This window comes from Lissotriton helveticus, chromosome 3_2 (assembly GCF_964261635.1).
Source record: "Lissotriton helveticus chromosome 3_2, aLisHel1.1, whole genome shotgun sequence".
Taxonomy (NCBI): domain Eukaryota; kingdom Metazoa; phylum Chordata; class Amphibia; order Caudata; family Salamandridae; genus Lissotriton; species Lissotriton helveticus.
The window spans coordinates 484,928,274-484,947,733 of NC_136062.1; the positions used below are offsets into that span (position 1 = coordinate 484,928,274).

The following is a 19,460-nucleotide window of genomic DNA, read 5'->3' on the forward strand; positions in this document are numbered from 1 at the left end:
GCTCTTCAACCACTAGCTGCTGCTGCTGCTCTCCCCCTCCCCTGCCCCCCCCCCGCTACCCCCTCCCCCAGCGCCTTGAAACCCTTGCGGGTAAGTTGTGCGCTTTACAAAATCCATGATTGAGGATTGATTGATAGGGTATATTAGTGTGCAGGAGTGGTGATTTCATGTGGCTCTGCACTGTCATATCCAGGGGGTAACAGTTCTAGCAGAACCACATGGTGCCTGGAAGTACTGCTGTGAAAATTGTCAGTTTGAAATCTGGGAATATTCTTAGTGTGAAAAATCTTCAGTTAGAAATATTCATCAGAGCACCAAAGATTAGTAGGTCAGCTAGGACAGTGGTATGCAATACGTTGGTAAGTGACAATGGGGGAAGAGTTAGATATACTAAAGTTGTATGCAATGGGAGGGTAGCAGACAATAGTCACATTATACATCATAACTTTGAAGCACAGTCAGAGCCAGTTTGGAGAAGTTACACAAGATAGTCGTAGGCGGGTGCTCACTGCTAAACCACTTGGACCACAAGCCAAGTGTGGCAAGACTTGTATAGATTTGGCAGTGTTAAAGATGCATCAAGAAAACAAACCGTTTAGCTTTGGTTACAAGGGCTGTAGTTAATGCAAACTTTATTTACAAAAAATAACACTTAAATTAGTTATTTCATGCCATTCGATTCCAAAGAGAACCAACATGTCTAGAGTTACAGTACGTCTCAAAATTTTAAAAAAGAACAAAAAAGCAAGATCAGCAGAAAGAAGGATGCTGAAAAAATAAGAACCATGAAAATATAATTTACAACGCTTTTAAAAACAAAACGGATGAGATATTAAAAGAAGGAGAAAAGACAGATTTGACAGTCTGTACACAAACATACATTGATAGACTCTTTGAGAAAGCTCAAAGAGAAGAATATTTACATAAACTTGTGCCACAATAAACTTGACTTCTCGCAGAACCCACAGATTTCTACATAAACCAGTTTGTTTACAGCAGGCTGACAGGGCCAATTACTATGAAGGTTGCTAGTCGAGTACATTATGAGACCGCCGAGCAGCACGAGAACCCCTAGAAGCCGGATTTCATTTGCGACTGCTTTTGATTTTTTCCAGTCTCTTTTTCAATTCGTCAATGTTTGTTGCAGTGGAAGCAGCAGTGCTAGTGACACCAGTAGAGAGGGTCTGGTTAGAGTCCAGGTCCAAATGCTGATACGGATCCCTGGATTCACGCAGTTGCGAAAGTTTACTTTGAAGCATGTCAGTGGATGAAGCAACAGCAGGAACGGAGGTTTTCGAAAGCAGGGTGGAAACAGGTGGCCGTTCTTCCTGTGAGGGCAAGAAATTAAGCAACTTTGTAAAATGACAATTTTAACACCACAAGAGATAGATAGCAGAAATCCACAAGAAACCTGGCCTTTTAACTCCTGTTTAGTTCTAAGAAATTGCATAGCTCAGAATGCAGACTGAAAAGAATTGTCCTAAAGGAGTCTAACCATACTGGGAAGAATCAGCTACCTTTGGGCAACAGAACACAACTGGTACCAAAACACTGTATTCCATCTCATCTGTGTTAATCAAGATTAATCCACAAATCCTGAATGGTGCAGTTTGCTAGACTGCCAATGCTCAGCTAGACCATGGTGCGGCTCTTTATATGGGGGAAACCAATGAGCATAATGCATTGATTGATAACGTATCTAAGAAAGATTAACTACTCTTCTTAAGCCATAGTCCTTGCATCGACTTCCATTAAAAGTCCAACTTTACTTTAATATCATTTTAACGCTAAGTGGAGAAAGGGACTGGCCCAGAGAATACTTGGAAGAGCTGCCACCAAATAATGCTTTTCAATCTTTCAGCAATAGTTGCCTATGTGGAATACGTTTGTTTGAGTTATGAAATATCTAATATTTATTAAATGTAAACTGAATACATATTTGTATTTTGAACTCTCATCAGCAGACGTGCTGGTGCCTGGAGGAAATCTACCAATAGAAACAAGTGTAGCAAGACGATACAAGTTCAGAAAGTAACTCAAGCTCAGAGTCCGCTAGCAAAGGATTATTTCCAAAGGAAAAAAGAAACTTTGCAACGGAGAAACATCTATATTTCTAGGAAGAGCAGCAGCACTATCCAGGCTAGTACTTGAATCGAAAAATTAAGACAGCTGTTTGGGCAAATGTTTGTAGAAAGGAAACATTCAAAATGTGTGTATGTTACAAGTGAGATGCTGTTAATATTACTTTCAGAATCCTCACCTTCACATCTGGAAATGCCTTGAAAAGCATGACTGCCTAATGCTTTGCAGGTAGAGCAAAAAGGTTTACCACAAGAATCCCTCACCCCCCAAACTCGTTTGTATTGCCATGTAACAGGTACGAAATTCAGGGATCATTTCAGCTCTCTGCAGTGCCCTAGCAATGTGATACCTTTGCATTGTCAAGACCACAGCGTAGACGAAGGATCTTCAACTTCTCCAGATAAACCGAAGGCCCCAGCTCTTCGCCATTACTATTGGACATATGTGTCACAGTGCTGGTAGAGGTAGGGGCACAAGTCACCTCTGCCAAATGAGAAGAAATTGCTAAAGAAAAAAAAGAATTTGTTAACAGTTACATTATCTTGAAATTATTGTGGGTTACTTAATACACCAAGAGTCCCTTAGTTGGATGACATGCAGTTTTCAGCAAGAAGCAACAGCGCCTCGAGACCCTCACAGGTGAAACAGCCGCACTATACAAATCTGAATGATTTATTGAACCATTGGACAAACTGAACAGTTATACTGCTAGATTCAATGACATAGTCCTGGCCTGGAACCATCACATACCACTGCATGAACACCCAACTCCAACCGATGAACAAACCCTTTCAGCATCCAGTGCTTCGATTTAATTAGGTGACATTTGCATGGAGAAAAGAAGTGGCACACCAGATTTCTAGTCTATTTCCTGGACTGTAAAACAACAAATCTGATAATCGTGAAGGATGAATGATAAGAAGGTCCTAACCTTTATTAAAGCTTTTCTGCAGATTAATTGTCCACAGCGAGACTCCTGGTTATCACGTGCATAGCAAATTGAAAGCAACCCGCCCAAAACAGTGCTCTTCCAAATATCAACTTGGCCTAACTTCAAACTCAGTCAGGCAGAGAAACACATTTGCCTATCAACCACATATTAGAGTTTGGGAGGGGGAGGATTGGCAAGAAGACAGACTATCCATCAGAACCAAGATTATAGCCAATGTAGTAAGTGGTTTATTCTCCTATTCTCAATATTATTTTCTGGAGACTCCTCACCTATACAAAGGTTGCAATACAACAAATCAAAACGCCAAATTTTAGCGAGGAAAAATATGGACCACCCATTTAAAAAAAAAAAAAAATGTAAAAACCTGTACTGTTGATGTCTGCTTGCCTCGAAGTCTCTATTCAGCCTGTAAGGACTCAAAGGCATGCGCCATGGTCACAATGTAAAAGGATAAATTGTCTAGAATAGGCTATCGAAGTAAAGAACAAATTACTTTTGGTAAAGCTCCTTCTGGTCGATTGTCTAACTGAAGATACCTCACCACAGAACAGAGGCCGTCAAACATTTTGATGCTGAGACCCTGGGGGTTTTAGTTGTAACGACCCCTCCTGATAAAACTTTATAGAACCTGGTACTCCTTAACAACTATCAACAAAGGCCCCAAATTTCCACAGCAAATAATTTTGACGGGGGACAAATTAAACAGCGTTCAGCAAACCAAGGGTTAGTGAGCGTGGGGGTGTAGTCAAAGATGTAGCTAAATACAAAGGGCCTTATTAATGAGGAATTGGCGTATAGAGTGCCGTAAGTCTTCTTGCTGCGCTGCCCTATTCCAATGTGAAAGGGCTGGAATATACCATATTTATGAAATACGGTGCATGTCTGTCCTATTCCCTTGCATTGGCGCACAAATTGCTGTATAGCACCAACATAGGTCGGACCATTTTTGTACAGGAAGGGGCACCTTCATTCACAAAAAATCCCAAGAGGTGTTTTACTCTTTCCATTTGAGCTGCAGAATGCAGCACAGATGGAAAGAGGAAAGAATGAGGAGAAATGAAAGAAAGAATTTCTCCCCGTTATGCCTCTGCTGGGGAGGAGTGTTTTTGGAGCTGCCACAGGTTTACTTGATTTTGTAAATCGGGGGCAGCATCAAAATCCACAGGTGTTGCGTGGAAACCCCATGGATCACCTTGACGCAGAGTGAGGCAACGCAGTGACTTGCGCTGCTGTGTTTTACTCCATATCTATGAGGCCATGGAAAGCTACGCAGGGTGACTTTGACCATCTCATGGGTATGGTTGGGATGCTTCCTCTGGCGATGCAAGTCTCTCAGAAATAAGCCCCAAACTATTCTGTACTTTTTTTTAGGTCTTTAACCATCAATAATGGGCAGCGCAATGAAAAATAAATTTAAAAAGTTGGTACTTAGTGGGAAATGCACCGACGGTCATTACAAAGCCTTTATTAGGTAATGCACTGCAGAGCTCTATGTGTAACCAGAGAGCCACAGAACTGAATCTTGATTGGTGCAGTGGAGAGGAGGGACGTGCATTTCTACTGCTACAAGGTCACAGCCTATGACAAAAAGCCATTATTTTATACTTACATTACACACCAAGATAAGAGTGCTACAAAATGTGCAAATAGTTTTACAATAATAATTCAAGGTCTCTGATTTGATTACATGGGAGATAGCAAGCTAATTAACCCTGGAAGCTTGCTGAGGAGGCGGACCGCTGGGTGAGCACCAGGGTCCACAAGGGTCACATGGGAGACTCAGGCAAAGGTGGGCAGGGTCCCCAGCAGAAGAGAGGGGGGACAAGGGTAAACAAAAGGAGTTCCGCAAAGGGCCCAAAAGTAGTCCAAGGGAACCATCCGAAAGGTTCCCAACCTCCTCCCGAGAGGAAGCAAGGGGTCCTGATTCGTAGTCCTGTTCCACAGGGGCCCCCTGAAATGTTACAAATGTGGGGACCTGGGTCACAAGGAGAGTGATCCCAGATGCCGCCTATTTGGAAAAACAGCACCCACTGGTGCTCTGCCCCGGCAGATGGCTAGTGTAGCCTTGGGGTGGAGGAGATTGATGTCCAAGGTGGATGGGGTCCCGCACAGATGACCCTGGTCTCTTTAGGAGAGTGTGAGGCGGTCCCAGAAAACCAACTGCCCAGGAACACTAAGAAATATGGGCAGCGGGTGACCATCAATGGCCACAAGGTGGAGGCTCTTAGAGATACAGGAGCCAGTGTGACAGCTGTCAGGTGTTACCTGGTATCTAAAGAGCAGTTTGTCCCCCATGCATTCTGACGAGTTGTTGCCGCTTACACAGCCATTGTCCAATGGCACAGGTTCCCCTTTGAGTGGGAGGGGGTCTCTGGTAGTCTTCAGGTAGCTGAGAGGCCCACCATGCCTGTTGACCGACTGTTGGGGAACAATTTAGAGAGCGCAGCTTGGGAAAAGGTGGAGAAGAGTACTCACTTGAAGATGGTGGGTCTGCCTGACTGGTAGTGCATGACCACCCAGTCAATCAATCAATTGTAAAGCGCAGTACATAGCCGCAAGGGTCTCAAGGTGTTGGGGACGGGTGGGGGGGTTGGGGGGGGGGGGGGGGTTGGGGCACTACTAATCGAACAGCCAGGTCTTGAGTATCCTCCTGAAGGTCAGCAGATCTTGGGTCTGTCGTAGGCTCAGTGGGAGGGTGTTTTGGCGGCGAGGTAGGGGAAGGATCTCCCACCGGTGGTTGTTCTTCGGATGCACAGGACGGTGGCAAGTGAGGTCGGCAGAGCGTAGCTGGCGGTTGGGAGTGTAGAAGGAGAGCGGTCTGTTGAGGTAGGCTGGGCCGGTCTTGTGGAGTGCCTTGTGTGTGGGTGAGGAGCTTGAAGGATATCCTATTGTTGAAGGGGAGCCAGTGCAGGTTTCTCACGTGGGGGATGATGTGGCCGTGGCACGTCGAGGATCTGTCGTGCTGAGGCATTTTGGATGCGCTGTAGTCGTTTGGTGAGCTTGGTCAGGGGTCCCGCGTAGAGGCCGTTTCCGTAGTAGAGTCTGCTGCTGACGAGGGCCTGGGTGACTGTCTTTCTTGTATCTGCCGGGATCCACCTGTAGATCTTGCGGAGCATGCAGAGGGTGTTGAAGCAGGAGGAGGAGAGGACGTTTACTTGCTTGGTCATTGAAAGCGTTGAGTCGAGGAGGATTCCCAGGTTGCGTGCGTGGTCGGTGGGTGTTGGGGCTGCCCCCAGTGCAGTCGGCCACCAGGAGTCATCCCAGGCTGAAGGGTTGGAGCAGAGAATGAGGACCTCTGTCTTGTCAGAGTTCAGCTTCAGAAGGCTGGTCTTCATCCAGTCGGTAACGGCCTTCATTCATTCGTGGAGGTTGGCTTTGGCGATGATGGGGTCCTTGGTGAGGGAGAGGATCAGCTGAGTGTTGTTGGCGGAGATTATGTTGAGGTTGTGCTGTCGGGCTATGTGTGCGAGCGTGGCCATGTAAATGTTGAACAGCTTCGCCGCAGATCTCGGAGTCCTTGGAACAGAATGGGGAGAGGCGGACACTCCGGGTTATGCCAGAGAGGAAGGAGGTGATCCAATCCAGAGCCTGGACTCTGATCCCTGCGCCGTGGAGGCGTTCGCGTAGTGTGTGGTGGCAGACTGTGTCGAAGGTGGCAGAGAGATCTAGGAGGAAGAGTGCTGCGGTCTCGCCGTTGTCCAGCAGGGTCCTGATGTAGTCTGTGGCGGCAATGAGGGCAGTCTCTGTGCTGTGGTTGCTGCGGAACCCTGACTGGGAAGGGTCAAGGATTCTGTTTTCTTCGAGGTATCAGGTTAGCTGTCTGTTGACGGTATTCTCGATGATCTTGGCCGGGAAGGGGAGCATAGAGATGGGCCGGAGGTTCTTGAGGTCCCTTGGTCTCAATGGCAGCCAGAAGGGGTGCTCAAGAGGACCTGGAGCCTCAGAGGGAGGCCCAGGAGCCTGCCTTAGAGAGAAGAGGCATGGGGCGCGGGAAACCTGCCCCTGAAATTCCCACGGCCCAGGAGGAGGTAGACCCTGAGGGGGGATGCCCTGGAGCCTACTGGGGAACAGATTGCTGAACTGGGGGACCTGCCTGAGCTGACCCATTGGCAGCAGGAAGAAGGCCCCTCCAGGGAAGAATTCTGCAGGGAGCAGAATGAATGCCCTTCACTTGAGGGCTTGTGGCAACAGGCTGTAAACAAGGCAGCAGGTGATCAGTCAGGATCACATTGGATCGACTGGGAGAATGGTCTCCTGTATACTGAGCCTAAGGTTGCTAAACCTGGGTCAGCCCGTGTGCTGGCGGTACCCCGGAAGTTCAGAGCCTTTCTACTGGGGCTGGCTCATGATGTGCCATTGGCAGGGCATTTGGGGCAGAACCAGACCTTTGAGAGGCTTGTCACTCACTTTCATTGGCCCCAAATGCGCACGAGTTCAGACACTCATTGCAGGACCTGTCAGACTTGCCAGGCAAGTGGAAAGAGTGGGAGGAAGCATAAGGCTCCTCTCCAGCCATCCTGGGGTCATTACCCCCTTTGAGCGAGTGGGGATTGACATTGAGGGACCGCTGGACCCCAAGACAGCCATGGGCAACAGGTTTATCCTGGTCGGCCATGCCACCCGGTACCCATACCTCTGAGGACAGTGAATGCCCCCGTGATGGGACGAGCACTAATGGGAATTTTCTCTCGAGTAGGAATCCCTCGCGAGGTAGTGTCTGACCAGGGACCAACTTCCTTTCCAAGTATATGAAGTCCCTGTGGCAGGAGTGTGTGGTAACTTACAAGTTCACCACTCCCTACCACCCCCAAGGAAATGGGTTGGTTGAAAGGTTCAAACGAACCCTAAAAGACATGACAATGGGTCTGGAGGAACCCATGAGGCGTAAGTGCTCTTGCCATGCCTCTTGCCATGCCTACTCTTTGCATACCGTGAGGTGCCACAGAAATCTCTAGGGTTCAGTCCCTTTGAGCTTCTCTATGGACACCTGGTCAGAGGACCTCAGAGTCTGGTCAAAGAAGGCTGGGAGCAATCTCCCAGGAAACTCCCCAGGAAGTATATAGCTACATGCTGGCCTTCAGGAACCAGACCAGGCGCTTCAGTCAACTCGCTCAGGCGAATCTGGAGGCCAGCCAGGAGGAGATGAAGCGCTGGTATGACCAGAATGCCACTCTGGTAGAGCTTCAACCCGGACAGAAGGTGTGGGTCATGGCCCCAGTGGAGACCTGAACGCTCCAAGATAAGTGGACCAGACCATTTGAGGTTGTGGAGCGCAACAGTCCAGTTACCTACTTGGTGGACTTGCGGTCTCCGAGGAACCCCTTGAGGGTCCTGCATGTCAACCGCCTTAAGCCCCACTTGGAGAGGTCTGAAGTGGGCATGCTCTTGGCAACAGATGCTGGAATGGAGGAGGAGACTGAGCCACTTCCTGACCTCCTGTCAGCCACAGAGAAAGATAGGTCAGTGGATGGAGTTAACCTCGCTTCCACCCTGACCCCTGAGCAACAGAATGACTGCCGCCAGTTGCTGGGGCAGCTTTCTAACCTGCTCTCCTTGGTTCTGGGTGTCAAAGATTGGTGCGTCCATGATGTGGACACAGGAGACAGCTTACCTGTGAAGCACAAGTCTTACATGGTAACTAACAGAGTGAGGGCTTGCATCAAGGAGGTCTCAAAGATGCTTGCACTAGGGGTGATAGAGTCCTCTAGCAGTCCTTGGGCCAGCCCAATGGTCTTGGTCCCAAAGGCTGCAGTGCCGGGTGCCACACCCGAACTCCAGTTCTGTGTCGACTACAGAGGGCTCAATTCCGTCACGAAGACTGACGCGCACCCCATCCCAGAGCTGATGAGCTCCTTGATCGGCTAGGGGCTGCACGGTACCCAGGCACGTTTATTTGACGTCTGGGTACTGGCAGATCACCTTGACTGATAGGGCAAAGGAGAGGTCAGCATTCTCCACACCAGATGGGCATTTCCAGTTCCGTGTTATCCCTTTGGGATGAAGAATGCCCTTGCCACCTTTCAGAGGTTGGTCAACCAGGTGTTGGTTGGACTGGATGAGTTCCGTGCCGCTTACCTGGACGACATCACAGTTTTCAGTGCCAGTTGGAAGGAACATCTGCACCACCTCTGGGAAGTGTTGTTGGTGCTGCGGGAGGCAGGCATCACGATCAAGGCGAGTAAGTGCCAGATCGGGCAGGGTTCTGTGGTGTACTTGGGACACCAAGTTGGGAGCGGCCAGGTGGCGCCCCTACCACCCAAGATTGAAACCATCCTGGCTTGGGAGGACCCCAAAACCCAGACAGAGGTGGTAAGGGCCTTTTTAGGACTCACAGGGTATTACAGGAGGTTTGTCAAGGAGTAAGTCAACATTGTTGCACCCTTGACAGAGCTGACTCCCAGGAAGCAGCCCAAGAAAGTGATTTGGACTGACACCTGTCAAAGCTTTTGAGGCCCTGAAAGCCGCCATGTGTACGGAACCCGTGCTCCTGACACCCAACTTCTCAAGAGAGTTTATTGTTAAAACAGACGCTTCAGAGCATGGTGTGGGGGCTGTTTTGTCACAGATGAATGAAGTGGGCCTAGATCAACCTGTAGCCTTCATAAGTAGGAGGTTACTTCCACGGGAACAGAGGTGGAGTGCTATTGAGCGTGAGGCATTTGCTGTGGTCTGGCCACTGAAGAAGCTGAGAGCATACCTGTTTGGGACTCACTTCCGGGTTCAGACAGATCACAGACCCTCAGATAGTTAATGCAGATGAGGGGTGTTGGACTTTGCCCTCTCTGCAGGGTCAGCCCTGAACTTTTTGCCTTCCTCCAATATTCTCTCTAATCTGTTTTTGTTGGTTTAATGACTCTGGGCACTTTACCACTGCTGACCAGTGCTAAAGTGCATATGCTCTCCCTGTATAAAATGTATACATTCATTGATGTCCATGATTGGCTTATTTGGTTTACTGTCAGACCCCAGTAAAGTGCAACAGGAGTGCCAGGGCTTGTAAATACAAATGCTGCTAGTGGGCCTGCAGCACTGGTTGTGCCAACCACAGAAGCAGCCTGTTAAAATGTGTCTAAGGTCTGCCATTGCCGAAACTGCGTGCAGTCTGGTACTGTCATGCTGGGTGGGCAGGTGCACACACTTGCCAGCCCCTAAACCTTCACTTTACTTCATATGAGTCACCCTTTTGGTAGGCCCAAGGGCAGGGTGCATTGTAAGCATAAGGTAGGACAAGCCCTGGTGAGTGTGGCATGTCCTAATAGTGAATTACAGCCATTTTTGTTTTTCACTATTGTAAGGCTGTGAGAAAGTGCCATCTTTCTTGCCTTGGTATGTCCCCACTTTTTTCTGAACTGTTGATGTACTTTGACTGAGTGTGCCATGGGTCCCTGCCAATCAGGTACCCAGGGCCTGTGTTCCTTCCCTACAAAGAAAAGCTATGCTGAAACAAAATACCCAATTGGCATCTCTGGCCCCTGTCAGCCCCTAGTAAATGGTACCCTAGGTACCCAGGGCATGGTGACCAGAGAAGACCCCTGAGGGCTCCAGCACTTATTGTGCCAACCACAGGGGCCCTGTACCCTGGCTCCCACACACTGCCTTTGCAGGCTGAGTGCCTAAGCACAAAACTAAAGCAATAGTCTACATGGCACACATCCTTGTGTGCCATGCCCACAGACCCCACTGCCCTGGCATAATTCAGTCACCCCTCTAGCCGGGTGCCCTATGCCAGAGGTGAGGGCCCAGGTGCATGAGCCCTGTGCCCCTATAGTACCCAGGGCCATTCCTGGGCACTGTAAGTGCAGTGTTACCATTTAAGAGTATATGGTGCTGGGAGGTCGTCATTACGAACTCCGCAGCACCATAATGGCTACATTGAAGACTGACCAGTTTGGTACCAAACTTCTCAGCACATTAAACCCGCACTGATGCCAGTGTGGGATTTAATGTAAAATGCACGAGAGGGCATATTAGAGATGCCCTCTAAAACCCGGAACCTACAATCCACGTCTGGGCTGCACAGGCTGTCACCCAGCAGACATGTTGCTGGACCCCTGGGTGGAGAGCCCCCCGCTCTCCTGGGTCTGCAACAAAGCACATCCTGGGCGAGCTGCTATGTCTCCTCCCCCAGGATGGACAGGGGGAAGCTTCAAAGGCATACCGCCTCTGAGAGCTTCTCCAGACCATTTGTTGTACCCAGCAACAAGCCCCCCCACTAGTCCTACCCCCAACTCTGGCGGGAAGACTGGCGGGAAAAACTACGTCAGGAAGGGGGGTGTGCCAACCTGTGCCAACTCCACCCCTCAGGTGGAGGAGGCGAGGTGAAGCACGACCCCGGGCTCCGGCCATCTTGTAGATGGGGAGTCCTGCCCCCCTCCCACAGGAGAGGAGCAGGTTAGGGGGTGTACTCACCCCAGGACAGGAACCCATTGGTCCCTTCTTAGTATTTAGGGGATCCCTGAACCTTCCTTCCTCAAGATCCCGATATCAAGAAGAAGAAAGAAGATCAAGATGAAGAAGACCCGCCGTGCAGCTGCTAACAGGACAACAACTGACTTGGCCCCAGCCCTACCGGCCTGTTGCTCCTGGAACCTGCTCCTGCCTAAACCCGGCGACCTCCACGGAAAGCAACCTTGGGACACCCAGAGGACCTGCCTGCCTTGACCCTCTCGACGATTGGGACTCCCATCAGCAGAGGCTCTGCTGCAACAACCCACCTTGTGCCCACCAGGAAGCTCTGGACCAGCCCACTCTGCACCAGCTGAGCCTGGCTGGGCCAACCCGAACCAAGACCTCAAGGACGTCCCCCCCGGCGACAGGGACCCGAAGTCCAGTGCCAAAAGACCCTCCTCTAAGAACCAGCCGATGCCTGCAGCCTCAGAACCAGGGGCCACACCAACCGCGGCCAGCCGAGGGTAAGCTTTCCCGACACCCAAAGTCACCCCTGCACCCGGCGCCCTACAGCCCCCAGTGCCTCCCTTTGGGGTACCTACCTGTGCTCCAACATCCCAACTTACCCTCTCGAAGTGCTGGTCGCCCCTGGAGAGACACCGTCCCCGAGCCTGCCACCTTTGTTCCTTTTTCAAGATCCTCATTGGATAACATTGAGCGCCCGACGGCTCAAAAGCACCCTGCACCCAGCCGCCCGAGTGCCGCTGGCTGTGACCTCTTTGCCCTATCCTACTTCCCCCGAGCAAGTGACCAGGAGCCCAGCTCCCAGAGCCGCGTGACCTGCTAGCCAGCAGCCACCAACCGAAGGCCCCCTTTCCCTCATTGGATAACATTGGGCCTACCTACCTCTGCACCCGGCCGCCCCTGCGCCGCTGGGACTGAACTAACTGTACTCACCTGACCCTGGGCGACCCCTGAATCTATGCCCAAAACCCTAACTTCACCAACCAAGTACTCACCTGGAAACCGGTAATTCACTTACCTGCCATTGGATAATATTGACTGGTTTTACTCGAAAAATCTTCTAAGTGTGAAGTTTTGAAAACTGAAAATATTCCTATAAAATCAGCCGAATTCGAAAATACTCACCTGTGATCAGGAGAGAAGCCAGTACTGTACCTTTTAGCCCAGTACTGAACCACAAAAGTAATCCCTAGCGGGTTTACTAGTAACCTGTATTTTTTTCCCATAGGAACCCATTGTCTGCTTTTCTATGACATTTCTTCTAAGTGTCTACTTTTGAAAACTGCAAACATTCTTTAAAAATCGTACAAAATACTGAAACGCAATTACCTACCTGTTTTGAGTTAAGCTCCAGTGCTGGCCCTAGGAGACTGGTGCTGGGTTACAAAAGTAACTCGATCGTACTTTACCTGTAACCTGAATTTCCTCCAATTGAATAACATTGTGAGAGTCACCTCGAAAAGTTTCTAAGTGTGAACTTTTAAAACAGCTTCATATTCAGGAAAAATCATCACTGTAACGAATACGTTTTTGCTAATCTGGTTTCAGCTTAGACCCTAGGACTGAATTCAAGATCTAGTCCTGGAACTACCAAAGTAATCCATAAAGTAATCAACTGTACTTTCCTATGAAAACCCAATGAGCTCAATGCTAGAGTGTATTTCAGAACTGTATTGCTTATTAGCTAACCTGTGATTATTGTGTGTACAAACTTGTTGCTCCTCTGCAAAGTATTTACATGAGAGTACTCGTACTGTGAAAAGTATATTTTTATAACTGTTGGTTCTAAAAATAAAACAACCATATCTTTGGATATACAAACAATTGGCCTGGAGTTCAGTCCTTGAGTGTGTGAAACCTTTTGCTGACTGAGTGTGTACATCAAATACTTTACACTGTCCTCTGGTACTGCCTTACTGCTCGACCAAGCTACCACTTTGGAGAGTAAGGCCACAGAACATACCGCCTCCCTTACCTTAGCATCCCCCCCCTCTCTCCCCTCCCATTCTCAGCCCCCACTACCTTCCTGCCACCCCCATTGTCTTCAGCCTTCACTCACTCTTCAACTCACGGGCACTGCCCCCCACTGACGTCACTACCTATGCCTCCCACCCTCCCCCTACCTCACCCACACCCCTCGCCCACAAATCCGCCCACACATCGAATGCCATCCCACTCATTATCACCGTAGAACCTTCCAACAACGCTAGCATTTCCCCCCCCTCGATACCCTGCTCGCTTTCCAGCTAACTACTCAACCACTCACTAATGGCTCCCACCACCAACCCCTTCTCCAATCCACCTCTTGACTCGACTTTATCCACCCTCCAACAAGTCAAAGAGGATCTCCTACAAGTCAAAAAAGATCTCCACGCAATCAAAGACCTTCTCTTCTCACAGCCCAGTCTACCTCCCACCATCCCACTACCCTACAAACGACGCACCCTCCCTACATACCCTCGCCTCCAACGACCCCCGCGCTGGCCGACTATCCCTGCTCGCAATAACTCCCACCGCCCCCGTCGTGTTCTCAACTCACTGTCGGACCGCGACCTATGCTCCCTCCTTCGCTCTTATGGCCCAGGTCCGGTAAAACAGATATCCAACACACACATCCCCATACCCACAATTCTCTCAAATCCTCTGAGGCTCCCAACCCTTAGCAACAGAGGTTCCGTCCCTAACAACCTCAGAAAAGTCCCCCTCTCTCTAGAAGGCTCGACCACCCTTCTCACTCCCAAACTCAAATGCATCCTACTCAATTGCAGATCGGCCCAGAGACACTCCTCCGACATCGCTGATCTCGTCTCAGCAATGGACCCGGACCTAGCCATTCTGACTGAAACGTGGCTTACTGAAGCCTCTACCCCGATAATGGACATACTAGTCCCCCCCAATTATCTCATCATTAGACTGGACAGGCCTGGCAAGACGGGCGGGGGAATTGCATGCATTTTTAGGAGCAACCTCTCCGTTACTAAAGCCACCTCCCCCTCCCTTACTTCCTGTGAACTCCTCTGCCTCGATATCACCAGCGAGGGCAAACAAGTTTGTGCTTTACATCTCATCTATCACCCGCCTGGTGACAACCTCATATTCACCCAACAACTCATGGACACGATCACATCCAATGCCGGTCGGCAGACCACCCAAGTCTACCTGGGTGACTTTAATCTCCATTGGAACGATCAGAAAGACACAGTGGTGAATAGTCTCAAAACTTTCCTTAATGCGCTTGACCTCACCCAAATATGCGATAGACCAACACACGACAAAGGCTCGATACTCGATCTCATCATCGCCAAAGAGGACTCTACCCAACTGGAGGCGATCCGACCCTGCGACTGGTCAGACCACCACATTATCACCTTCTTCATCAACGAAAAAGTTAAACCTAACCCGGCTCAACCCACCAAATCCAAAACCTGGAAAAGGGACATGAAGAATCTTAACCCCACTGCCCTGCCTCCCCACATCGGCAGTCTCCTCCTTCCCCCTTCAGGTGCCTCGGATGTTCAATCACTGACCGATCACTACCTTGACTCTATGAATTCAATAGTCAATGAAGTCGCCCCACTGCAACTGAAGAGAGTCTCCACCAAAATCTCTAACCCTTGGTATGACGGCAGACTCAATGAGGACAGGCGTACTATGCGAATGGCAGAGCGCACCTGGAGATCTGACCCCTCATCACTGCCTCTCAAAACGCTTAAGAACAAGAGAAATGCCTACTTTAGGAAAATAAAGCACGCAAAGTCGGACTTCTTTAGCCGTCAGTTGGACCAAGCAAAAAACAGGCCAAGAAAGCTGTTCGAACTAATCAAGACTCAAACAAAGACACAACCCTTACAATCAAACAGCACAACAAGTGACACCCCACACTGTGAAGCCTTCTCTGCTTTCTTTAAGCTAAAGACCGACAACATAAGAAGTGACCTCATCATGGATGTAAGCCGATACCCCAGCCACACCAGAATGTCTAACACTCAACCTAAAAACAAGGCATCATGGCTGTACTTCGACACCTACTCGGAAGAAGCAATACACAAACTGCTCTGCACCTTGAAGCCCTCGAATTACCTCATAGACCCCCTACCTGCTAATGCTGTAAAAGACTTCATCCCCCTGCTCCTCCCACTTTGGACCCAAATCATCAACAGCTCCCTTCAACAAGGTCTCATTCCAGACTCCCTCAAGGTGGGGCAAGTCATGCCTATACTCAAGAAACCTACAGCTGACCCGTCTGACCTGAACAATTACCGCCCTATCACCAATATCCCCACCCTGGCCAAACTGCTGGAAAAATGTGACCAACTCCAACTAACAAAACACATTGACCAATTTGACCTCCTCAACCCTCATCAATCAGGCTTCCGAGCGAAACATAGCACGGAAACAGCTATGACACACATAATTGATGACGCCCTCCAAATCCTTGATCGCAATGAGTCCTGCCTCCTCATCCTTCTTGACCTCTCTTCAGCATTTGACACGGTCAAACATGAGAACTTACTGGAGCTGCTAAGCACTAGAATGGGTCTATCGGGAACTGTTCTCAAATGGTTTTCTTCCTTCCTTCATAACCGGTCTCAGAAGTTCAAGATCGACAATGTGCTATCTACACCTGTGCCTGCAGATCTAGGTGTTCCACAAGGATCCTCCCTCTCCCCCACACTGTTCAACCTAGTCATGGAACCGCTCGCCACCTTGCTCCAAGCATCCAATGTTCAATTCCATATGTACGCCGATGACCCACAACTTTACCTAAAGCTACAATCCCCGGAAGATATCAAACTTCTGAATTCCACACTAAGTAACCCCCAATCTTGGTTGGCCGATAATCACCTCAAACTAAATGCTCTGAAAACTGAGTTCCTACTCATCTCACCTCCGGCGAAAATTTCCACCACCCAAACCTGGCTCAATAACCTAACAGCACTCAATGTCCAACCTACCATCGTGGATTCTGCGAAATCCCTAGGCATCACACTCGATGCCAAGCTCAACATGCAACAGCACGTTAGCAAAGCCACAAAAGTGCTAATTTCCAAATCAACACACTGCGGAAACTTAAACCCTTCCTCCCTGCCAAAGACTTCCAAACTGCTGTACAAGCTTTAGTCATCCCTCGCATAGACTACGGAATTGTGGCCCTCAGCGGACTCCCGCTATCCACAACAGCACCCCTACGAGCCTCCCTGAACGCTGCCGCGAGACTCATTACTGGCTCAAGAAAACATTCGCCTATATCCCCAGACTTAAAGGCTCTAAAATGGCTGCCTTTTGAAGCCAGAATACAGCTAAAAATTGCAGTTATGACACACTCGGCCGTGCACCACAAGGCACCCAACTACCTCGCTCAAAAGTTGTCTATATCAGGAGGTTCGAGATCCAATAGAAGTACAAAAAAATCTACTCCTGAAACCTCGTACATTCCGGAAGGAAAAAACTTACAAGCGCTCCTTCTCAGGAATGGCACCCAGGATCTGGAATGCACTCCCTCCTGAAACCAGGCTTATCTCCTCCACTGCACTCTTCAAGAAAGAGGTGAAAACCATCCTTCTGGCCAAGATCTGAACTTTATAGGTGCTGGATCAGAGACTCTGCATCGCTTTGTATCATTGATCACCTTGTCTTTTGGCACTATACTCTTACTTGATTGTGACACTACCATGCTACGCTCTTACTACCGACCAATATATGATACACTCTAGTTTATTGAACAACCCTCCCGATGCCCCCACCCCGTGTTCTCTCTATCCTAAGAATATCCTAAGAAATTGGTATAAGCCATCCACACATCCAAGGTTTACCTGAACCCTACTGTAGTGGGATCAATGACCTGTGCCGTCTTATATTATTTGTTACCTGATTGTATATTGATATGTTTTCTGTACCTTACTGTTATCCTATTATGTTAGTGACTATTACACTGCTCCCATTAACTCTGTTCACTCCTGCTGCCCCTACCCCGGTCTCTGTGAAGCGCTCTGATATCTGTAAGGATCTTGTTCGCGCTATATAAAACTTTGAATAAATGAATAAATAAGTAAATAAGGTCAGTTCTGACTTTAACCTCCGTTATACCTCTGGGGTTGGTGGACTCTATACACACTGTACTTCCTTCTAGTCCAGTATATTTAGAGCCACTTTCTCAAGAAGGCTACCTGTTCTCATAGGTCAGAATGGGCTGCTGGAATTATTACACCCTATAATCCCAGCAGGCTCAGGGAACATGGTAGGGTGTTAAGTTTAGTATGCCTGAACTCAGGATAATAAAATACATCTTTTAGTAAAGTTTATTTTAATATCCTGTGTTTGCAAATAATACTTCTGAAAAGTTGGTATTTGCTTGCCTAACCATTTCAGCCTGCCTCTGCTTTGATGTGTATCTGCGGTCTGGTTTCTGTGAGTGACAGGGCTGGGGATGACAGGTGGTGAATAGAGGGATTACACCAGGATGGGTGGGGGGAGTGCCCCTTGACTCTGAATAGGGCTGTGCTCTGCCACCTCAATGCTGGCTTCGCCCCCTGGGGAGCAGCTGATGTCCCTGCCCTGCTCACTGAAAGGAGAAGCCAGAGTCTGCAAAACAAAGTGCTCAGGGCCTGAACCGGATTAGGCAAAGGCCCCCCTGGCCTGAAAGAACAAAGGATTTTGGGTATAAAAGTAGGAGCCCTGCTCCTAAGAAATCAGATCCTGCTTTTGAACCCAGAAGAAATCTCTGCCCGAGGAGGAGGAACCGGGAAAAGCTGAGGGAGGAAGACTGTCCCTATCCTGGGGGACTGGCCTGCAGTGGTTGCCTCCCTGCCCAAGGAGAGAAAGAACCTACAGACACTTGCTTTTTTTTTATTTGCTAAAAGGAACTTGTGCTCAAAACGATCTCTAAGGGCTTGGGAACGAGCTTGCCCCCTGACCAGAGTACAGGGATCATTGGACTCTCGCTGCCTCTCCTGGACGTGGGCTGAACCCTCCTCTGGGCCGCTGGAAGTTGTGACCCGCTTTGCGCCTCATTTCCCCCCCCCCCCCCCCCCCCCCCGAGTGTGCAGCCCGTGCCTTGCCGCCCCGCAACGGGTGAATCCGCTCCATTGAGCTGTATCTACCTGTCTCGCTTGGGCCGCCCGCACCCTGCCCCCTCCTTCCTGCCAAGCCGCACTGGTCATAACACAGCCCCAGCCTCCAGAGGTAATCTTCAGAGCCCAGCGAGAGTCCAGTATGGTCCATACGCCCAGACCGCACCGCACCAGCGCTTTGTCCCTGGTAGACCTCGCCGCACTTAGAGCCTGCCAGTACGCGCCGTACCGGCCGCTTCGTGCAGCCCGGTCCGCACCCGTCCAACGGCTTCGACGAGAGGATCGGCTTGTACGCCGGTAACATCAACCCAACGCACCGTGAACCCCATGGCCGCCCCGCCTTCCAGAGTCCCGCTCCTACGCCTCGCACCCTGAGGTCTGTTCCAGCCGTACCCAGCCAGGGTAGCCGCGGACACGTCCCGGGCCCGCATGCACCTGCCCACACATCCCGCGTGTCACCGGCAACGAGTTTGAAGGTACAGTGCAACGAGTTTGAAGGTACAGTACAACACGTACTGAGTCTTGGTGCGCACCGGACAGCGGGGTCCTCAACGTTGGGGTAACTAATTTTCAAACGTACGAACTGCCACGAACGGGTCGCACAGCCAGCGCGAAAGCACACAGGGCCCGCAATTAAGCATTTTTAAAGAACTTTGAAATAACTCTTTTATGCCAAAGTACTGTGGCCTCATTTAAAAGCATTATTGTGGTCTTGTATTTAAACCTGCATTAAAAACATATTTACATAAAGCATACGTATTTTTATAAAACAGACTTGTCCATTTGTGGTGGGTCATTTTTATTACTGTATAACTGTCATAAATGCTTAACCTATAACGCTCAGGGATCAGCCTGGTCTGCTCGCGCCACGCAACCTAGAGCGTGAGCAGGGGTTATTCTCTAGAATAAGTCCCTTGCCCTGAATAGAGGAGAGGGTCCCTGTT

At 49.4% G+C, this 19,460-nt stretch overlaps 1 protein-coding gene across 6 annotated transcripts in view; it reads right to left on the reverse strand.

Moving 5' to 3' along the window:
- Positions 1–615: 615 nt before the first annotated feature.
- The window catches only part of CKAP5 (cytoskeleton associated protein 5), a 722,261-nt gene continuing 703,416 nt past the window's right edge, over positions 616–19,460 (reverse strand). For all 6 annotated transcript variants that reach the window (XM_078684427.1, XM_078684424.1, XM_078684429.1 and 3 more), the window contains 2 exons: positions 2,432–2,586; positions 616–1,328 (listed from right to left, as the gene is read on the reverse strand). In XM_078684427.1, coding sequence (XP_078540553.1) covers positions 1,086–1,328; positions 2,432–2,586 — 398 coding nt within the window. In that variant the 3' untranslated portion in view covers positions 616–1,085. The remainder of the gene's footprint in view (positions 1,329–2,431; positions 2,587–19,460) is intronic.